General features: G+C 36.3%; 3 protein-coding genes across 4 annotated transcripts; 2 read left to right on the forward strand and 1 right to left on the reverse strand.

The window, feature by feature from the left end:
- The first annotated feature begins 2,013 nt into the window (after positions 1-2,013).
- On the forward strand, positions 2,014-17,294 carry LOC120490105 (uncharacterized). Of its 2 annotated transcripts, XM_089123925.1 has the most exons (15): positions 2,014-2,678; positions 2,769-2,848; positions 13,217-13,473; positions 13,931-14,041; positions 14,168-14,210; positions 14,558-14,598; positions 14,764-14,803; positions 15,071-15,099; positions 15,194-15,232; positions 15,335-15,365; positions 15,508-15,551; positions 15,824-15,871; positions 16,180-16,221; positions 16,312-16,367; positions 17,129-17,294. In XM_089123925.1, the coding sequence occupies exons 4-14, from the start codon at positions 13,939-13,941 to the stop codon at positions 16,359-16,361; spliced, it is 510 nt and encodes a 169-aa protein (XP_088980051.1). In that variant the 5' UTR covers positions 2,014-2,678; positions 2,769-2,848; positions 13,217-13,473; positions 13,931-13,938; the 3' UTR covers positions 16,362-16,367; positions 17,129-17,294. The 2 variants fall into 2 exon arrangements, with proteins under 2 accessions (XP_088980051.1, XP_039543428.2); XM_039687494.2 differs by lacking the exons at positions 2,014-2,678; positions 2,769-2,848; positions 14,168-14,210 and having other exon boundaries at positions 12,576-13,473; positions 14,566-14,598.
- LOC120489030 (thread biopolymer filament subunit alpha) lies at positions 7,728-12,485 on the forward strand. Its single transcript, XM_039685659.2, has 10 exons — positions 7,728-8,277; positions 8,417-8,628; positions 9,602-9,662; positions 9,731-9,826; positions 9,946-10,122; positions 11,004-11,129; positions 11,219-11,332; positions 11,416-11,522; positions 11,599-11,864; positions 12,181-12,485. The coding sequence occupies exons 1-10, from the start codon at positions 7,747-7,749 to the stop codon at positions 12,198-12,200; spliced, it is 1,710 nt and encodes a 569-aa protein (XP_039541593.2). The 5' UTR covers positions 7,728-7,746; the 3' UTR covers positions 12,201-12,485.
- rfc2 (replication factor C (activator 1) 2) lies at positions 16,977-20,243 on the reverse strand. Its single transcript, XM_039687491.2, has 11 exons — positions 20,071-20,243; positions 19,840-19,909; positions 19,704-19,745; positions 19,504-19,610; positions 19,255-19,356; positions 18,485-18,585; positions 18,218-18,375; positions 17,767-17,832; positions 17,602-17,682; positions 17,404-17,517; positions 16,977-17,235 (listed from the first exon to the last, which is right to left on the reverse strand). The coding sequence occupies exons 1-11, from the start codon at positions 20,178-20,180 to the stop codon at positions 17,125-17,127; spliced, it is 1,062 nt and encodes a 353-aa protein (XP_039543425.2). The 5' UTR covers positions 20,181-20,243; the 3' UTR covers positions 16,977-17,124.
- Positions 20,244-20,919: the final 676 nt, after the last annotated feature.

The raw sequence follows: 20,919 nt of genomic DNA on the forward strand, positions 1-20,919 counted from the left end.
TTGTTATTTGTTTTTTAAATGAGCTATCGTTTCGCTTGACAAGACCCTTATTCATCGTCTGGAATCTTTTAAAGCCCTTTGAACAGTTTGCACTGAAACTGTCTTTTGGCCATCCTGGAATGTTTTAATCAAAAACCTTAATTTCTTTTTGACTGAAGAAAGAAAGACATGGACATCTTGGATGACATGGGGGGGGGGAGTAAATGATCAGCAACAGTTTTTTTAAAAAGTGAACTACTCCTTTAAGATTCTAGAGGGCATTTAATTGGAAAGAAAATCTGAGAAGCTGTAGTGCAGAATAATTCGAAATTAATAATCCGTGCTGGTGGTGAAGGCATATATCTTCCAAATGTGAATTTGGTCACTGTTTTGTCAAACTTGTGCTATCCAATCACATTAAAGTGTACTACATGATAGGAGTGACACTTTTTTAATGTTTTGACTCTCTCTGTGTAGTTCAGAGATGACTTGTTTGTTTCTCATTTTTTGATTCTTATCACTTATCACCTTTCCCGAACGACTGCAGACAGGCAGTACTCGTAGTGTTTGTGGTGGATGTGACAGGCGTGCAGCTTGATGTATTATATTTGTGTATGACTGGGTTGCATAGATTCTTTTTGTGTTCTGGGTTTGTGGGTGTAGTCATCCATCACAGACGTGAGTTTATTAGGCGCCTTCATCCTGCCTGGAAAGCTATTTCCCTCGGTGCTATTTCTCCCCTCTAATGACTGTTTCAGCACTGAGGAGTGTGTAGCACTTCAGACATTTCTCTGTAGCAGTCTGCACCCAGAGCTTCATGCACATGTTAATAATGATATAAATTCCAGATACTAGATTGTTCTTAAATTTAATACTAAATTGTTTCATCATTTATACTCTTTGCAAGTGGCACAAAAGCTTTGTGAGAGAACCGGGATGAAGTTTAAATTATTTTCACTGAAATCTTTCGCCATTTACTTTCATTGAATAAAAAAAGACAAGCTAGGACATTGTGCTATAAAATTTCTTTCATCGTGTTCCACGGAAGAAAGGAAGTCATGGAGGTTTGGAACATTGGATTTTGGATGAACTGTTCTTTTCAGGCTAATGGAAGCAGATTTGAGAAATATTTTGTACTTTTGTAGATTTAGACGAAGCTGCGAAGTGGTTCCAAGCTAGTTGATGTCTGTTGCTTATGTTCAAGTAAGAATGGATCGACTGCAGTGCCTTTTGGGAGAGGATGGGATGTACCTTAGTGTCATTAGTGACAGAAAAGCCCAGATTTATCACAACTGGTGCCTCTGATCTGGTGGATGATTTGAGAGCGCCCTCCGTATGCTGTAGTTTGTAACATTGTATAACATTATGATGCACAACCTTAATTAATGAGATGCCCAAGGTGCTATTTACCTCGTCTACTCCCTGGATCATAGCTTTTTATTTCCCTGTGGTGCCAACATTGTTGTGAATTATGAAGATTATGTGATTTGAATTGTAATTTTTTTGTTGCTGGGGTGAATGGGTTCACATCTTACTGTATTCTGATTGGGTCAGTGCTTGTGGTTGAATCGCTTATTTGGGATAATCCAAGGCTCGAGTATCAGAATAGAGTTTTCAGACAAAAATCATGGTTTAATAATTATTATTTTAAATATGTAATGGTATGCCGCCAATGCCAGATTTGAATGAACTCAAGGACAAGTGTCTCTTTTTTTCTATTGTCTTTATGCAGTCTGTGTTGGGGACTTAAAAAGTCAACCTTGATTAATACCCTTTTAGCCTACCATGATTTTTGGCCAAAAAAAAAATATTATTTAAGTCTTATTTAAGTCTTAAATAATATTTTTTGGCCCAAAATCATGGTACCTATACCATGATTTTGGGCCAACCCTATAGGGGCCATATTTTAACGATCTGAAACGCAAGTATTAAACGTGAAGCGCAAGTAACTTTGCGTACGGGTCTTGGGCGCTGGTGCTATTTTACCGGCGGGATAAATGACTCCTGCGCCCGACGCAAGTTCATAGTGTGGTTTGGGCGTAATGTGAAATAAACCAATCAGAGCGTCATCCAACATATACCCATTAAGAGCAGGTGCGCATGATGCATGGCGGATTGTTATTATCATGGCGGATTTACCAGGCGCGCGCAAGGAGCTTTCACTGCCGAGGAGACCGACGTTCTTGTCAGGGCAGTGAAAGGCAGAAAAGTGACGTTGTATGGGGGTGGGAGAAACCCAGAAACCCAACTTTTCAGCGTCGGTTAAACAGGTGTGGGAGGGGGAAAAAAATACATTTTTTTTACATCTTCGTTACCACAATGATTTCCCTCATGTGTTCATATTTTTCCTTGTTATAGCTAATGTAGGCTTTCAGCACCGGACAGCACCATCTCTCTAGTTTAGTTGTATCTGGGGATTTGTTATAGTTGGCTGTTGTCTCATTTAAATTCAAGTCCATGCGATCCCTCTCTGTGTTTACTGGAGCACTTCATTGATTCACTAGCCGTTGGTGCTCCAAATGTTCCTTCTCATGGGGTTTATTTGGCCGAGTGAGCAGTCCTCGTGCGTCATTAGAAATAAATGGCGAGAAATAGGGGACCACGAACTGGATGAGATACGAGACCTTGGGCTGCCAATTACGCGTCTTAATTAAACAAAAATGACAAATTTAAGTCATTTTACCACAACTGACAGACACGTAAGTAGCCTAACTATGATAGTTTTTCATCGTGAATGGAAGATGGGCTACTTTTTTCTTCTTTTTTTCTTCTTTTTTTTTTTTTTTTAGCCGTGGCACGAAACAGGTTCTCATTCAAAAGCCTGATTGGAGCAGCGCGCGCAGGCAGTCTGACGGAAGCCTTTTCTGAGGTAAGAGCTCACGACAAACGATATTAGTAGTTTTAAATATTTGATCTCTAGGCTATCTTTCTCTCACAAATGCTGGTTTATGTTATTGGTAACCACTTAACTTTGAAACGTGCCTGCAAAAAAACAAAACAAAAAAAAAACACGGCATAGCTGAACTAGGATGTTCAAAAACGTCGACACGGATGTACGACACTTTTGCAACGTTGTGATTTATTTAACTGTTTCGTTATAAAAATACATTTGTTGTAATACGTACATACCATAAAACGTAAACCTGTCCACGAAAGGTTTTTACAACGTTGAAGGCTCGCAGAATGCGTAATGAATACCGGTTACGTCAGAGAGCTGTGGGATGTCGTCTTTCCAAACCAACACCTTTTCCCTCACCAGTTCAGTGAACGCGACTGGGCTCTTATATCAGGTACGGATAAGACATTTAATTAACATTCTTTATCCTCCAATAGCAATTATTGTTGTCTAGGAAGTCAGTAAATAAAATTTAAGATCATTATTTACTGTACGTTTATCGTCTTTAGGTTTTGAAACATATTTTTCTCCTTTTAAGGATTGAGATGGAATAATTGAAATAAATCTGGATATTTAAAAGCAGTTCTCGTGGAGTTGTAAACCTGAATTCACGGATTGTGAATAATGAAGGCATCTGAGATTATGTGGGGCGCTTTTAATGGGGCATCCGAGATTAACGGGACGGGCGCGGAGAAAGTTCAGCACGTGCTCCAGCCTTTTTCGTCCACCGTTGCTCTTCTGGTGCTGGGGTTGGTCATTATAGGGATTATATTAATCTCACTGACCACCTACCACTTTCACAAAAGCAAGATGAAGAAGAGGAAGATGCTAAGGGCACAGGAGGAATTTGAGCGGGATAACTGTGGCTCCTCTGTCCCGCTCAGGGTAAAGCCCTCACTGAGCCGCTGCATGATCGCTCGCCCCGCTCCACCGCAAAATCCACTGACAAACACCGACGCGAAACAGCGCGAGATTGTCGTGTTTGAAGAAGTTGCTGGATCCTCATTACGGGCCGAATGAAAACTGTGCCGTTTGTGAATATAAGATGTGCAGAAAGCCTATCTTTGTTCACGCTGGGAAATATGATTGGGCTTTCTTACGATCTCCTTATGGACTTTACAAAGCCTGTCCTAATAATGACTATCCTTTAGTTTAATAACAGCTGAGCCTAATGTGCTATAAATGGAATTGATTTGGATGGGTCTTGAAGTGAGATTATCTGTAGATGCTGTCCAAGGTGCTGACTTTAATCCATTTAACCCCTCAATTTATTTGAATGCTTTAAAACAAAAAGGTTTAGTGTTTTACACACATCTGTCAGCTATAAATGAAAGAGCGGAATGTGTTGATTCAATGTGAACATTTCTTACATGGCTGGTGGTGTAAATTGTCACTTGACAAGCATTCATTGGCTATTGTTACTCTTTATTTGAAAGAAGAAGAGTTGATTCCTGTAACTACAGCTCAGAGGTTTAAGTAACAGTTATAGCAAAGGCTGACCATTACACTCCAGAATCTGTTACAGCACGCTGCAGAATCTTCATTTTATCCTTTAATTCCAGTTTTCCCCTCTGTGATGATGTCATAATACAGATATAATCCCAAGTTCAGTACATCATAGTTAAAGGGCCTATTATTAATGTATCATTTAGATTGCTCTGTTGAAGATTACATATGTGCCCCGGTGGGAAACCCAGTGTCCCATGTTGAATAATTAACTTTTTTGAATCACATCATAAAAGTGTAAATGACAATATTGTTACATGAATGAAACAGCATTAAGTAATATCTCATTTTTACCTTTCTCTTTTTTTAAAACTGCCTGAGAACATATAATATATGGATTTTTATTGTTTGTAGGCTAATGTTTTCTCACCGGCTACAATTGTGACCAAAGTTGGAATCAAATGGGTTAATCCTGATTAATAAGGAGGGGACTGATCTAATACTATGAAATTAATTATTATTTGACTTCTTTGTAACTGAAGATGAAACTATATTGCAGAGAGGAACTTGGCCAACTTTGTTAATCCTTTGCACTTGATTTTGCCATAATCAAGCATTTAACAGAACCATGTTCATCATGCCAATATCAAAGCACATTGATCTAAAAGATCATCATTAAGAAGTTGCTTTCAGATTTATACTTCTAATTTGTTATTAAAGGTACTCTACAGTTGTGATGATGTTCTTGTACAAATAAAATTTATTTGCCTACACATCATGCAGACAAATTGAGCATTTTTGCCACATTTATTTTTATTTAAAAAAATAACTCTTTGAATGAACATAAAACAAATATGGAAAGGTTTTCCACATGATTAACTTGCTTTATTTCAGCATTATACAATTCTGTTATTCCAATTTAATGTACTTACGTTGGGTCAACTTAATGCATTAAGGTTAATTTAACTTATTTATGGTTGGGCACAGCTTCATATTGTCAGTGAATTTTAAAAGGCTCCCTGATATGATTCAGCTATTCAAATTCATAATATTCATTCATCTATACAAAAACCTTATTTTAGTGTCACATTAAAACATTTCTAGACTATAACTAAGTATTACATATAGCTCTGGTTAGCATCTTTATAAGATTCACATGCTGCTTCATCAACCAAAGTTTTGCTGAAAAGTATTGCTGAATCTGTTTTCAGCCTAACCAAATGCTCCACTCTTCTCGACAATTTAATTTAAATCGTACTAATAATTGCTTAATTGTACATTAAACACAAATACGCACTATAAAGTCTTCCCCTTTTCTCATTTTCTCAAAAACACATAAAATAACACTTAATTTAGACATTTATTCTCTCTTAATTCAGCCATATGCAAAGCATGCTGGGAACTAACAAACACGGCCCAGGTTTAGTTAATGCAACACAAATCATTCATGTAATCCAACACAAACGGATTAAATAATCTTAAATTTGACATATTTAAGTAGGTTGAACACAATCAAATTAAGTTTGGACAAAATGTATAGCAATTGTGTTGCTTAAGCTCATTTTAATTAAGCAATTTCGACAAGCAGCAGAAATCATTTTTTTTTTTAGTGTATGTTTTCTGTATTTCTGGAGTCATGTGATCACTTAGAAGACCACATGCAACTCATGAAAGCTTTTGTTTTTCCTCTGGCAAAGTTTCAGCATAATCCATTCCAAACTACAGACCATCATTTGTGTCTTGTTATTGGAAAGCATGACAAAGCAGACCATTTCCAGACATAAATGTGTTATTTTCTTACTAGCCTGTGTATTGTCTTTAAATAAGACCAACACTGCATCTCTGAATCTGATTATGTGTTTATAAAGGTATAAATCTCTACAACTAATCCAACATTTCATCAGTAATCTCAGAATTGCATTATCCATCTTATCATGTGAAACTATTATTAAAAAATAGTTTAATTTGAGAGGCTTGATTAAAAATGGCAGATTAAAAACCTGGAATCAGCTGGATGGTGTATCAGGTTCGGGATGAGCTCTAGATGTCAGGCCTATAGATGCAGCGGACACTAGCATATTCATTTTGTTCATGTTAGAAAGAGCTGACTGCTATTGTAACTCTTTATTTGAAAGAAAAATAAATAGTTGATTCTCGTAACTAAGATAGAGCTCAGAGGTTAGTTACAGTATAGCAAGGCTGACCCATCATTACTCTCTAGAATCTGTTACAGCTTGCTGCATACCTGTCAGCAACTTTGCAGAAACTTCATTTTATCCTTTGGGGGGGAAAAAAACAGTATTTCACCTGCCTCTCACTGTCACAGCCATTTTGATTTATGACAGGCTCCTCTTGCTGACTTGTCAGCTCAGTAACATGAATTCACTGTTTTTCTCCCATGTGTGGATGAATAAGACTACACCATTTTAAAATGCAGTAACGATGCTCTCTATGAATGTACACAAACAAGGACATTAAATTGATTAAAAGTGACAGTAAAGACATTTGCAAAGGAAATGCTGTTCTTTCAAGTGTTCAATTCATCAAAGAATCCTCAAAACTGTAAAAAATATTTTCAAGATTTGTTATCACAACATATTTTCTTTTGTCAAATCAACTTTATAATAATTTATTTAGTTGATTTAACTAAAATTAAATTTAAACTAAATCATTCTCCTTCACTGTATTAACTCACTTTTTCCAGTTCAATCAACTTAAAATTTTAAGGCAACCCAGGTTACTTACTTTAAACCATCAATATTTTTTTACAATGCAGGTTCCACAAAAAATATTAAGCTGCACAACTGTTTTTAACATTGACGGTAATAAAAAAAAGACTATGCGCTAGGCAAGTCTGAACCGAAAGAATGATGCAAATTTAAAATTTTGCTGAAAAGCAGCTCTAAAAACGACAATAGTGTCGTTATTCAGCTGAAGTTAGTTCAGTGTTGATTCAGTTCAGTTCAATAACTGAAAAGTTAATCAATTACGAAACTAATTTAGCTACAAGGCAACGATGTCATGATTCAGCGCAGTCCGATTCAGTTTAATAACTGCCGATGTCGCAAAATTCCTCAATATTCAGTTTAAGTTTGTTCTCATCCAATAGTGTCAGTGTAGTCAAATCAATAAAATAAAGTGCCTTCCTCAAATATAAAATGACGTTCCAGATGTCAATCATGTGCACAGATGCAGGGTTTTTGTTTCTCTCAACCTCACATACCAAGGCTGCTAATTTACTCAAACATGTTGGAGAGAATTCAGTGCCTGCAGGGGGGACGCTTGGCTGTCTGTCTGCCGGGACATGTGACTTTCACTTTCTGGGCGGCCCTTCAAAGAGCTGGGTATTTAAAGCACAAAGTTGGAACTAGGCGTCCTGACTGAGCACCTCGGCAAAGGCCTGGACCCCAGCTCTGAGTGCAGATATGACAGATTCAAGCTTTCGTATCAGTGGGGGAGCCGTCAGATTTGGAGCCACCTATGGAGGCAACCGTCTGTTCTCTGGAGCTAGGAGTGGTGGTGGTGGAGGTGTTAGCATGGCTTTGTCCCGTTCGCTCGGCTTGTCGAGGGGGGGTGGAGCAGGAGCTGGAGCTGGAGCCGGTTTTGGCCTGGGAGGAGGTCTGGGTGTAGGTTTTGGGGCTGGTGCAGGAGCAGGACTGGGCGCTCTCGCTTTCGGCGGCGGATTCGGCTTGGGTGCCGGAGGAGCGAGAGCAGCGGGGATGAGGGCAGGTGTGGCTCCTCTGAGAGCCCGTCTGGGAGGCAGAGTCTTCAAAATCGGAGGCTATGGTTTCAACCCGTCCTTCATCAGCTCTACCACTACGGTGGACGCAGGTGCCGGTCCGGTGCTCAGCATCGATCCCTCGCTCCCGTCGTTGGACACAGTGCAGATCACACGCATGAAAGAGAAGGGCGAGCTGCAGGCCCTCAATGACAAATTTGCATCTTTCATTGATAAGGTGAGTGAAAGTTTCAGGTGGGTTTATTTACAAGCATTTTTACAAATTGGATTCATTTCAGATGAGTAAAAAGAAAAGATTGATTGAACACGTCACTGCTTTTACAGGTTTTAATGACTATGACTTTGTCGTTTCACAGGCCCGGTCTCTGGAGCAGCACAACGCGGTACTAAAAGCTAAGATTTCTATGTTTACTAACCCGGAGCAGGGAGGACCCGCGAGCAGTTCCATCCTTCTGACCTCTGCCATCGGCACATATAAATCCCAGATTGACAGCCTCACTGTTACTAAGGAGGCCATCATTGCTGAGATTGAGCACTATAAAGGCATTATTGAGGATGTTCAAGCCAGGTGAATATCTCACTGCAGCAAAAGAAATGTACATTCATGTATAAAAATATACAACACGTTCTCATCCTAGGGCGTCATATAGTGACACTTTTGACATTTCGTCTAAATCCAACGCATATGGCACCCTTTAGCGTCAATCTAACATGCACAGAGCTTTGTTCGGTTATGGTAGGTTTAGGGTTAGACCACTAGGAGGCGCCTTCTGGCCTATATATATATATATCTGCTTCTCATATTGAGGTTGCCATGTGCATTGGATGTAGACGAAATGTCAAAAGCGTCAATTTATGACGCCTTGGGATGAGAACTATTGTTCAAATTTTACGATTTTTTTCTGATTTATTTTTAATATTTTTATTCAGCAACAATGCATTAAAAATGTATCGAGAGTGACAGTAAAGACATTTATAATCTTGTTAAAAAAAGTTGAAACTTTCTATCAAACAAAACTCAATCGGAAGAATATCAACCACTTTTTTCAGCATTGATAATAATAATAAATATTTCTTGAGCATAAAATTCAGCTTTATCGTCACAGGAATAAATTACATTTAAAAAATGTATTCAAATAGAAAACTATCAATTTATAGTTTATAGTTTTTTTTATCAAATAAATGCTGCCTTGGTGAGCTTGGTGACTTTCAAAAGCATCTTTTAAAAAAAATACAGACCCCAAACTTTTATATTGTGTTAAAGAAACAACTGATTTCCCCAACATTAAAACTAATTTTTTTTACACTTTTTTACATTATATTATAGTGGACATTTGTAGGCTAATTATATTCTGCTTAACTGCTATTCATGTACTTCTGCCTTCTTATTGGCACTTCGTGGTCTGATTTTAATCTAATTGTACCATAATGAGTAAGGCATTTAAAGTGTCTCAAATTAGTCTGTGTATCTTTGACCTGTGATTGTCGCAGCATTTGGAGTAAAAAAAAGGCTAATATACCTGCACTCATCCTTTACTCAGGTATGATGAGGAAACCTCTCAAACCAAAACTCTGGAACTCGATTGGACTGCGTTGAAAGAGGTATGAAACATACATCATTATACATCAGATTTACAGATGAACGAGTCTCACAAATTCTCCTCCATCAGGAAGTGGATAATCTGTACCTTTCCATCTTTGAGTTGCAAACCATCATCGGTGGTTTGGAGGATCAGATCGCTCTGTCCAAGCAGGTGTATGACGCTGTGAGTGTGCAGGATACCTTCATGTATTTCAACATACCTCAGCACTATTAAAATACAGTGAGTTATGAATTTCCCCAATGACCTAAGCTTGTTTATATGTCTGTCTGATTGTGTGTTAGAAAGTGAAAGAGGTGAGAAACATTGTGACAGGTGGAATGAAGTCAGCAGTGTCCATCTCGGTGGATAACGCAGCCCAGGCCCAGGATCTGACCTCAGCGCTGACTGAAGTCAAAGCTCACTATGAAGCCCTGGCTCAACGCAGCAAGCAGGACGCCCTCCTATCAGTGCAAGACAGTGTATGAAACCTTTGCTCTGTTATAAGCAAGCTATTGAAATATTAAAGGGTATAGTTCAGTCATTATTTACTCCCCCTTGTGGTGTTCCAAAACTGTATGAATTTCTTTCTTCTAGAAGAAGATATTTTGAACCATGTCAGTCACCAAACAGTTGATGGACCCCATTGATTTCATAGTATTTAAGTCAATGGGGTCCGTCAACCGTCTGGTTACCCATATTCTTCAAATATGTTCTATTGTGTTCAGCAGAATTAAAGAAAACTCACACAGGATTGGAGCAACATGAGGCTGACAGAACTATCATTTTTGGGTGAACTATCCCTGTAAATAACCAGATTGTATAGGCCTATAACATTAGTAAACATTAAATATTTTATAATATATACTTTTATATTGTGGTTCTAATAAGTGAATATTTAATATCTAAATCTATGTAAATATTAAAGATAATTAATCTTGACAATGTACTCATTTTTTAATTAACTAATGCATTATTAACATATTGACTCTTATAGTAATTTGATGCTTAATATTAATGTACATTATACGAACCTTTGGTGGTGATGATGTAAGACTCTGATGCATCCTTACATAGGGTGACCACCTGGTTATTGCTCTGATGCAGGACAGTAGATGCTATTTTGATGGTAAATTTTAATATTAGCCTATATTTCTTATTGCGATATTGTCATTTAATCTCCCAATTTCAGTGGTCACCCTATCCTTACATGACTGACTTCATAGCCTTACTTCATTCATGTACAACAAACTGCCTCCCCCAAGTGGCGAGTCCTTGTATTGCAGGTGAAATGCCATAACCACATGTTTTGGGCCAGACTGAGATCAACTTACAGCCTCTTTTCGTTTGTTCGTCTATATAGCTCACCATGATGTCTTCATCCTCTCAGCCAAGTTCTCAGACACTCACCACAGCCAAAGAGGAGCTGCGAGTTTACAAACTACAGATTGACTCTGTGCAGAGGGAGATCGACAGGCTCAAAACTCTGGTGTGTGTTTAAGTGCGTCACGACAAAGATGTCCGATTGTCCCTTTTTTTGGCATTCTTGTGAATAACTGCTGCCCTCTCCAATGACAGAACTTACAGTTGGAGTCTCAGGCGGACGAGGCAGAGTGTCACTCCAACTCCCACACGGAGACGTACCAGGATCAAGTTCAAATCCTCAGATCTCAGCTTGATGACCTCAGAAAGGTAAATTCAATGATAATCATTATTAATAATTAAATAAAGGTGTCACTCAGACTCTACTAAATCTAAATGGGCATTTTCTTCAGCAAATTACTCATTACGGTCAAGAATATCAGGAGCTTCTAGCCAGCAAGATGTCCCTGGATGTTGAAATCACAGCTTATAAGAAACTCCTGGACAGTGAAGAGAACAGGTGAGGAGGTTTAACATGAGTTTAATGTGAGGTTTTGTTCACTCAATGATCACATCGTATCGGTCTCGTGGACCAGGTTGAGATCTGGAGGTGGTGTCACCGTGCACATGTCTAAGACCGTGGTCGGAGGAGGAGGAGGTGCAGGACTGGGTGGAGGTGCAGGTCTGGGTGGAGGTGCCGGTCTGGGTCTCGGAGGTGGATACGGGCTGGGCGGAGGGCTAGGAGGAGGTCTTGGGGGTCTAGGACTGGGACTCGGTGCAGGACTGGGCTTTGGAGCAGGTGCAGGAAGTTCCTACGGTGCAGGGAGCAGTTACATGTCCTCCAGCCTGAGCAGCAGTGCCTGTAAGTATTCATAAATGCTTTCATACGCGCACACCATATGTTGTTTACAAATATGTGTAGTGCACTCCAGAGGTCTGAGGCCATATTGAAAATCTGTAGATAGACTTAAAGAATGTAAACATTATAAACATTATGAAGGTTCATCTTTTCACTTCAATGAATTATATTAAAATAGAAAAGCAATTTTTAGTTGTGGTCTCAGACTTTAGAACCCCACTAGCTTAATTTAAATGGTAAAAAAAAATGGCATTTGCAAATTCTTTGCTGTGAAATGTCAAGTTCGCTTGTAGTCACACTTTCCATTGTTTTCACCCAGTATCATCCACTGTTTACTGAAGATTCATAACCTCCACTCCTCAAGCCACAGCTGAATGCTGACCTCATATGGGGCATAGAAAGGAAGCCTGCCATCACACTTCATGAAGAATGCCTCCCACAAGTTCACACATTTAGAGTGCCTTCACGTATTTAACATATCTTTATGTTCATTTTGTATGGTCATTTTTGACGAGGGTCCAAATTCTGTAATCGTTTAAACAGCAAATCAAAATGTCAATATTGGTTTTACATGAATTTGTTTATTTTCATGCATCACTTCCTGCTACAAAAATAAAATGTGAAAAATCCATCCTGGTCATTACTGAGGAAACAACATAGTGGTCTGTAATCTTTCCATATAATAATTTCAATCTAATCTCTATTCTAATAATGATTAATTAAAAAAATTGAATAATGATTAATTTAATAGTAAGTATATATATATATATACACTGAAAAAAAATTTGGCAGCCTTAAATTTTTAAGTCAAAATATTTAAGTCGTATCAAATCAAAAAGTATTATTTTATACTTGTAAACATATATTGTCATAACTTATTGACCAAATTATATATATATATATATATATATATATAAGAATGTATACACATTCATTAAATAATATGAAAAACAATGGACTTTTAATGAATTGAATTAGACGTATCATTAATCATTTAACCCTCTTTTCATAAGAAATCATCTTGAAATGCAGATTCTTGTTAAATGTGTCGTTGTTGTGAGAAAGCAATGTCACAAGATGTTTAAAGTGGAAAAACATACCCACACACCACCTACAAATGTCTGACTTTTTTTTCAAATGTCATAAAGCTTAAATAATGAAACATCCCCCTAGCATTAAAAAAGCGATGTCTTGCAAACATTTAAAAGCCTTTATAAGCTCAAGACCCTCAAAAAATGTGAGTTCGTTATAAACTCAACCTTTGAAATCACAATCTGCCCTAATTCTATGATTCTCTTTCTGGTTGCAATAGATTTTTCTTTTCTTTTTTCTCACTCTCTCTCTCTTTTTCACAGAATGATAATGAAGAGGGCTGCATTTCAAAGGGATTGACATTTTAAATGACAGTAAAACTCACACGTACTCGTGTTTTCAACTCCTGTCTTGTGTTGCTGTGGGTTTGTGGTGGTCTCTTCACTGGTGTCCGGCATGGTTCTGCACGGATGTGGTTGCATTCAGTTTGAAACAGGAAACACTCAGGTTCATTTTTCTCTCTCATTAGTCCTTCATTCGTCTTTAAGCTATCAGAATGAAGACCGGTACCTCAAAAAAGGTAACAGCTCACCAACTAATACACTACATAATTCAGGAGGGAAGGGGATGGGGAGGGGGGTGGAACTTTGTTTTGAAAGTTGTCAGGTACTTTTACCACTTCATCGTCGCATTAAATGACCTGTTTTAAATTAAAGAAAGAAATGATTGATGATGGTTTCATAATTTGCATTCTGTGGTTCAGTTAGCTGCTGATAACAAACTCATGTTAACTGCATCGCGCTATCAAGTTCAATCATCTCATGAACGATTCACTTATCGTTGATTTGTGCCATTGTGTCGGAGGGGTGAGAGCTGTGTTTGTGGTAATGAATAGATAACACGCTGTAATTTGTTCTCATTCCTCACTCTATGCATGTAGAAGACCATCTTTAAACCTCTAAAAGGATTCAGTTAGATGGAAGAGAATTACATTTTGTAAGAAAATCTTTTTTTTTATTATTATTTTTATTATTTAGGCTAAGGCATGATTGAAGTCCAAAACCAACAAGGAGTTGTCCTTGGCCTCGTTTCTTTGGCTTGTCTTGGTTGTGTTTATGCTCTCTGTCTGTGCTGCAGAAAGAAATCAAGTAAGTGGTCTGACATCACAACAGCTTTAGAAAAATGCATTATACTTTTTCTCAGCTGCTAATTACCTTTGTCTTACATTACATGCCCTATGCATTTTGTCTTTGTCGTCGTATTTTTATTTTGAGATATGCAACAAGAAGACAATGACCTGTATGACCAAGATCCTTGGTAAGTTAAATGTTTGATCTATCTATAAATGTTCACTAAATATTAATTAAACTATGTAATATAATGAATATATTACATATTACACTTAAATTTGTTTAAAATCAAATCATATTAAAAGTACTATTTAAAAAATGAGATGAATCTTGTATAATTGTTCTTGTATAAAACTGCTTATTCTGATGAGTTAAAGCAATGTAAAACACACACACACACACACACACACACACACACACACACACACACACACACACATATATATATATATATATATATATATATATGCAAATGCGTGCCTACAAAAAATGATAAAATAAATAATAATACTATTTATAATTTTTGGATTTCAGCATTCTAGATGGTAAAGTTGACAACAGACAATCTAACAGAGGTAAACTATGTCCTCTTTCATCACATCTGAAGAGAAAAACATCTTATTTAGGACTTGAACATTAGTGTTTTTCACATATTTTCTGTCATAGGAAAGCTGACATTCAGATTGCGCTCTTCGTTATCCATGAATGAAATTTTATTCCATATCTTGTCATTTTTTTAGTGATTAGACAACACCACAGAGAGATGCCTTCAACTTCAAGGTGAGGTCTTTTTTACAATAACCAATTCAGCTACTTGCTGTTGAGAGTCATTTTTTTTTTTTTAACAGTTATATTCACATCCACTTTACTCTTTATCTAAAATACCATATTATTTTGAGTGGGGAAGGGGGTGTTTTTGTACATAACTGAAAGCCATTAGAGGCTGTAATGATTAAATTAACAAACTTAACTCTCTTTTCTGATTAGTCGTAATAAAAAGATCAAAATGAAGAAAACATTACAGATGTGCTAAATGTATTTTCACAGGCAATCAACGGCAAACATGCCTGCGAATAGTAAGAATTTCCTATTTAAATTTGCAGTGTTTGAACTCCAATTCTTTCAATATGTTGATTTGTAATCATTTGGGTTATTTCAACTGTTTTCCAGGAGGTAACATCCACTGGAGTTATCAGAACCTCACAGATGGTAAGAGTGTGTTAATACAATCTTAAGATTTCACTTTTGATTGAATAGCATTTTTAAATATGAACATGTAGCCTAAAGTAATGCGTGTTTTTGCTTCTGCAGTAGAACATGGCATCTTGGAACCAACATATGTGTGGGTGTTGTTTTTCATAATGGTTATGTGAGGAAAACAAGTCAGATTCTAATCAAAGATTTTGGTTTTCAAAAGTAAAGCTTACTCAAAATTATGCCACAGTCTGTATTTGATATGCTTACATGCCTTTTTATTTTAATAGGGACCCAATTCCAAATCCCCTTTATGCAAACAACGATGATGCAGGTAAGTTTGTGCTGATAAATGTTGGTCTAACTCAACCGTTGAGCACAGTTCACTTTCTTCAGAAAAATGAGGTCAAGTGACGCATTTTAAACTGGATACCTCTGAACCAGGGATGTCAAAAAGCAGTTGATGATAAATGATGTCTATTTCAAAAGAGGCCACAAGTCACACGCTGAAAAAAATAGATCATAGGTGCATGATACATTGCACAAATGAATGACAAGATGCTTTAAGAAGTTATTTAATGAAACCTCACGTTATGTTCCATACAGAAACATACGAGAATGTTTTTCCAACAAAAGACGTGCAACATGACTCAGGTTGGTGTTTTCAGGTTACAATGTGTTATCCAGCGATCAACTCTAATATAATAACAATATATTTTTAGAATTTATTTTATTTGTTTATTATCCACTATCTTGACTGTGCTTTGTTATTGCCCTTTCAATTTTAAATATATATATATATATATATATATATATATATATATATATATATATGTGTGTGTGTGTGTGTGTACACGTGTTACCCAAACTTTTTGTGCGCCATTACATATTCCTGTACCATTACTTGAAAAAAAAAAAACATGTTTCTTTGTTTATTGTTGTGTTTGGCATTGTTTCACCAGACAGCTGTAGTTATGAAAACTTGAAAAATGAAAGTGAGGAAGGTAATATGTTAATTTTTGGTTTGGTTGATAAAATATTTCTATTAATTCACGAGACAGCACCACTCACTTTGTTCTTTCCCTTTTATACAGAATCAGAATACGTGAACGCGCCAACGAGAAAAACATTTGTACCCAAATGAAATGAGGTGAGAATTTGTTTTAATTGATTTTAACATTAGATCTTATGTTGATGTGCATTTACTGTAGCTTTAAAAAGAAGTGTTCTATGATCAAACTTTTAATGTCAAATAATGTTCAGCTCTGCTGATCGATAAACAATGGTTCAGCTTTAGCGAACAAATTTGAATGGACTAGTGCTGTACAACTATTATAAGACCGTTCAATACTTCATGCAACAGAGGAACTTAATGTGTAAATATACATAGAGCTTTTTTTAAGCCTGTTTCATAAAGGTGAGGCAGATGAGTCAGAAAAGTAACCTGTCCTTTCCATCACAAGTTATACAAAAAACTACTAGGGGCGAAAGGTACCGGTATGTTTTAGTGGGGGAACATTATATTATATACAAACTGAAACAAGTCTCAAATCTAATTTGGTGTCTCATTTCCTCTCATTGCTTTAAAATGGTCATTGGCCATGTTGAAAATGAAACGTCTAAAACGATCACTTCAATTTCTAACATGGTACAACAAGAAAATGTTTCGTTGGAATGAACTTGATTTATACATTGCCTTAAATTCGTATTAGGTAAATGGAATTAGTTCTAATAAGTACACAAAAAACAGGTCCTTGAATCATTCACAAGCATCACAAGAATTTTTTATTTTTTTTACATTTTTATTACTGCAACTTGTCATATTTATACAATTACTCAAAATATAAAAGTTCTGGAGATTAAGAACAATGAGGAGAAGTGTGATTATTTGGTGACATTTCTTGTCTTTAGCTTGCATCAGGTGCAGCCGTCTTACTGCACAGTCGACCCAACAGACCAGCCATCTGTAACAGAGAGTTCACCCCTTCTGCCACTTTCATATGCGTGTAGCCAATTTCCTGAGGAACCAAATGTATGATTGCAGTGTGAATAAAATAAAGATTGTTCTATCTCAGAACCATCATTGTTATCAGATACTTTCACTCATGGAAAAAACAACAACAATAGCACTAAGCCTAAACAAAATTTAAAGCTTCTTATGGAGACTCTACAAGGGCAATAAATACCTTGATATATTCCAGCTTCAAATATTCTGCCATCTGAAAGGTCTTGCACACTCTAAAGATATTTCCGATTATGTCCTCCGGTGAGTAACCTAGTGACCAAAGCTGCTCAATAATCTGTAGAAAGAAGCATTATTTTTGTCAAGTGTCTTTTTTTTTTAAGTATACAGAATATTTTTAAAGGCAAATGTTTAGTGATACCTTGTAGGCTTCATCAATATTGGCATTAACGCAGTGTTCTAGCATGCTTTTAACCAGCAGAGGATGAGGCTCGTCACACACCTAAACAAGCAACACTGTACTTCAATACATTTTTATCCTGAAAGGATTCCCATTGATTAGAAAGCAAACAAAAATAAAAAATACCTTGAACACATTTTCACTGTTGATGTAACCAAATCCAGAATTTGTGGACTGCAAGTTATTCAGAGCCTAGATAAAAATAAAAAAAAAAAGAAATACAGTAAAAACTGAAAAAGTGGCGGGTTAAAACAATGCTAAATCATAATCAGTAGTTGAGGAATTGTGTGATATGGATACAAAAGTACTTTATAATTCCAAAAACAGCATTAATGAATAGATGAGACGTAAACAAAAAAATTATATATTATTTGTATCATTAAAAATGTATTTTTTTGTACTTTTACTCAATCAATTGTTGGGGTCGTATAGACCCCGAAGCCCCAGAAGTGTAAACAGGAAACGAAGACCATTTGAAGGTTAATATTTATTATTGTCATTATTAATGTTAATCTAAAATGCAAATCATTTGTCATTATGCACATTAATATATACATAAAAAGATAATTGACCTGACCTGTCTCATGTCCCCTTGAGCGGTGAATATAATGGCCTCAAGGCCGTCGTTGGTGACATGCAAGTTCTCATTTCCTACCACCTCCGTGAGACGCATCATGATCTGGTCATCTCTGAGTTTACTGTAACGCAGAACAGCGCAGCGGGACTGGATGGGCTCTGCAACACAATGATACGATCATCTGAAAACCTCTGTATTATGCGTGTGCTGGCATGTACTTTTTTGAGCATGTTTAAATGACAGTTATTTATGTGGCACTTTGCTCACCTATGATCTTATCTGATGCATTACATGCCAGAGCAAAGCGTGTGGTTTTAGAGTAAATCTCCATGGTTCTTCTGAGAGCCTGCTGTGCTCCATCTGTCATGCTAGTTTAGAAATAGAAAAACATGCATTTAATCATTTAAAAAAATATTTCAAATAATAACTTTTGATAGTGATGCACCAACATTTTGGTCATTGAAAATTAATGGCCGAAAATGTCCTTTAACATATGCCCTGAAGCACAAAAACCTGAAATATGTCAAACATAAAAAAACCCTCAAAATAATCTTTTTGAGAAAAACAAAAAAAACAGGTGAAACTTGTAAAATAATAATAATAATATCGTTTCTGTGAGGTAGTACAACACAGAAAAAACCTGAAATACATCAGGATTCATAAAATCAAGCACCTGTATGTCACTCATTCCAATTGTAAAACAATTGGAATAAAAGAAAGTTCATCTATTTTTGTTTTACTACATAAGAAGGTGTGGGAGCCATAGACAAGAAACAATGCAGAAGATGAAACAGATTTTTAGATTCATTCAAACTACTGAGTTAAATTAAAAACAAAAATAATATTAATATAATCATACAAAGGAAAAACTAATTTAAAATAAGAAATTAATAACTATATAATTTTTAAAAAAGGTAATTTTCAGGTTTCGGCCAAGTACATAAATAATTTTTAGATTTGGCACAGGATTTTCATGCTGGTGCATCACTATTTTTACCTTTAAAAATCAACATTTTTAATAAAAATACTTCTATTACCTGTCAGCCTCATCCAAGATTATGATCTTGTGGCGACCTTTAGGGAGTGTGACCTTTTGCTGGGCAAACATTTTAATCTTGTTTCTCACAACATCAATACCTCTGGAATAAGTAATATACAAACAAATATAAAGAAACAGATATTAAAAAGAGAATATGATCACCCAAAATATCTATAGAAATAGAAAACCAGTTTGAAAACTGTCCTTACTTTTCACTTACAATCCCTTCACCTTAAGTGTTTCTTACCTGTCATTTGAAGCATTCAGCTCGAGAACAGCATCTTTCATGGCCGGGCCAAGAAGAGCTCTAGCTAAACACAAAATGCTGGTAGTTTTTCCAGTACCAGGAGGACCCTAAATACAAAACCGGTTATTGATTTAATGCATAATGACATATCAAATGTAAATTCAGATGGCACCTTGATGTGAAAGCGTGACTTAACTTACAGCAATGATGATGTTGGGCACATTTCCTTCTCTTGCAAACACCTGCGACAATAATGGAGCAAAAGAGAGAACATGTTAACATTTCCATAAGTCTATTCACCACATATGGCAAAGTATTATAGCACGTCGCACTAACCTCTAGTCTGCTGACAGTTTCCTCATTTCCAACTATTTCATTCAACTTCAGGGGTCTGTATTTTTCAACCCTGTACATAATAACACATTTAAATCATAATTATTTATCACAATGAACGTGAAAGTGCGAAAAAAAGTGAGTTTGGCAGTTGCTCCAGGTTCGCTATCTTTTACGACATGCAATTGATACAAATGCCACGACAGCGCGCTTACAAACAGCCACAAACTGTACCATGGTAATTCGTAAGCAGTCGTTGATGTTTTCGGTGGAGTATCGTCCTTTTTAGGTTGTTCGTCGACTTGACTTTGTTCACCGTCTGTCTCTTTCATCTCAACATCCATGTTGACCGTCAGTAGCGCGTATTCCCGCCACGACAGGAACAAAACAGATCTGTCATGCCGTCACTTCCGGTAAAGGGAGCCGTGACTTTTTATTTATAAATTATAATATTATAAAATATAGCTGGTACTTAACAAACTAGCAAAGAAACTGAATACTGAAATCGGATACAATTAATTAAACAAAATTGAAAATAAGTGAAAACAAGTAGATTAACACTAGCAAGAAGCACTAAAACAATGAAATATGCACCTATTATTATTTAAAATGAATAATTTTCTGTATTTTACACCAAAATGTTACAGAACGAACTCATGACAAAAGAGATATACTTAATTGTTTATGATTTTACGTATAACAGCTTCTGTGATGTATATTTAGTGAATATATATTTAAACAAAATAAAATAGCCAACATTAAATTAGTATTTTTTCCTTTTTTATTTTTGTTGTTGTTGTTGTTTGAGGTCTTTTGAAGTGTCTTGTATAAGTGTATTGTATTGTTTTTTGCAATAATGCCACACAGTGTGCCACTAAAAGACAAGACTTGATTACAATCACATATTTTCAATAATCCAAATGTATAAAAAAAATAAATAACTTAAGAATAAAAAAAGGAAATGAATAGGAGTGAAGGCCTTATTGTGAAAATTCAATTATAATGTGTGTGTGTGTGTGTGTGTGTGTGTGTCCACATTACATTTGTGCTCAAGTACAGTATAGTGAGAATAACTATGAAGAG

The sequence above is a fragment of the Pimephales promelas genome, chromosome 19, assembly GCF_988280905.1.
Source record: "Pimephales promelas chromosome 19, fPimPro1.hap1.1, whole genome shotgun sequence".
NCBI classification, from domain to species: Eukaryota; Metazoa; Chordata; class Actinopteri; order Cypriniformes; family Leuciscidae; genus Pimephales; species Pimephales promelas.